Consider the following 338-nt stretch of genomic DNA (forward strand, 5'->3'; position numbering starts at 1 on the left):
CTGGGATGGGGGTTGTGGGTCACTGGGCCGGGGACACAAGGCCTTTGGAACACCGGGACGTTTGGGCACTGGGAATACTGGGACGAGTGCCGTGGGGCAGCGGGGATACGGGGACGGCAGGTCCTTGAGGGAGGTGAGGACATCCCTGGGCGTACCCCTCCCCTTCCTCTCCTCCCAGTTCCCCTCCCAGTCCATCCCAGTACAGCTCCGGGGTGACCACGCACTTGTCGGAGAGGACCCCGAAGAGTCCGGAGCCCAGGAGGATCCCGGCCATGTAGATGGATTGGGCCACCTGCCTCAACCGCTTGGACTCGCACACCAGGTCCCACTGCCACCGG

General features: G+C 65.7%; 1 protein-coding gene across 1 annotated transcript in view; it reads right to left on the minus strand.

Moving 5' to 3' along the window:
• Window positions 1–155: 155 nt before the first annotated feature.
• LOC104168022 (solute carrier family 22 member 20-like) overlaps window positions 156–338 on the minus strand; it is a gene marked incomplete at its 3' end in the record, with an annotated part of 537 nt that continues 354 nt past the window's right edge. The window contains exon 2 of the mRNA XM_009708459.1: window positions 156–328. Coding sequence (XP_009706761.1) covers window positions 156–328 — 173 coding nt within the window. The remainder of the gene's footprint in view (window positions 329–338) is intronic.

Source organism: Cariama cristata, unplaced genomic scaffold, assembly GCF_000690535.1.
Source record: "Cariama cristata isolate BGI_N322 unplaced genomic scaffold, ASM69053v1 scaffold22959, whole genome shotgun sequence".
NCBI lineage: Eukaryota > Metazoa > Chordata > Aves > Cariamiformes > Cariamidae > Cariama > Cariama cristata.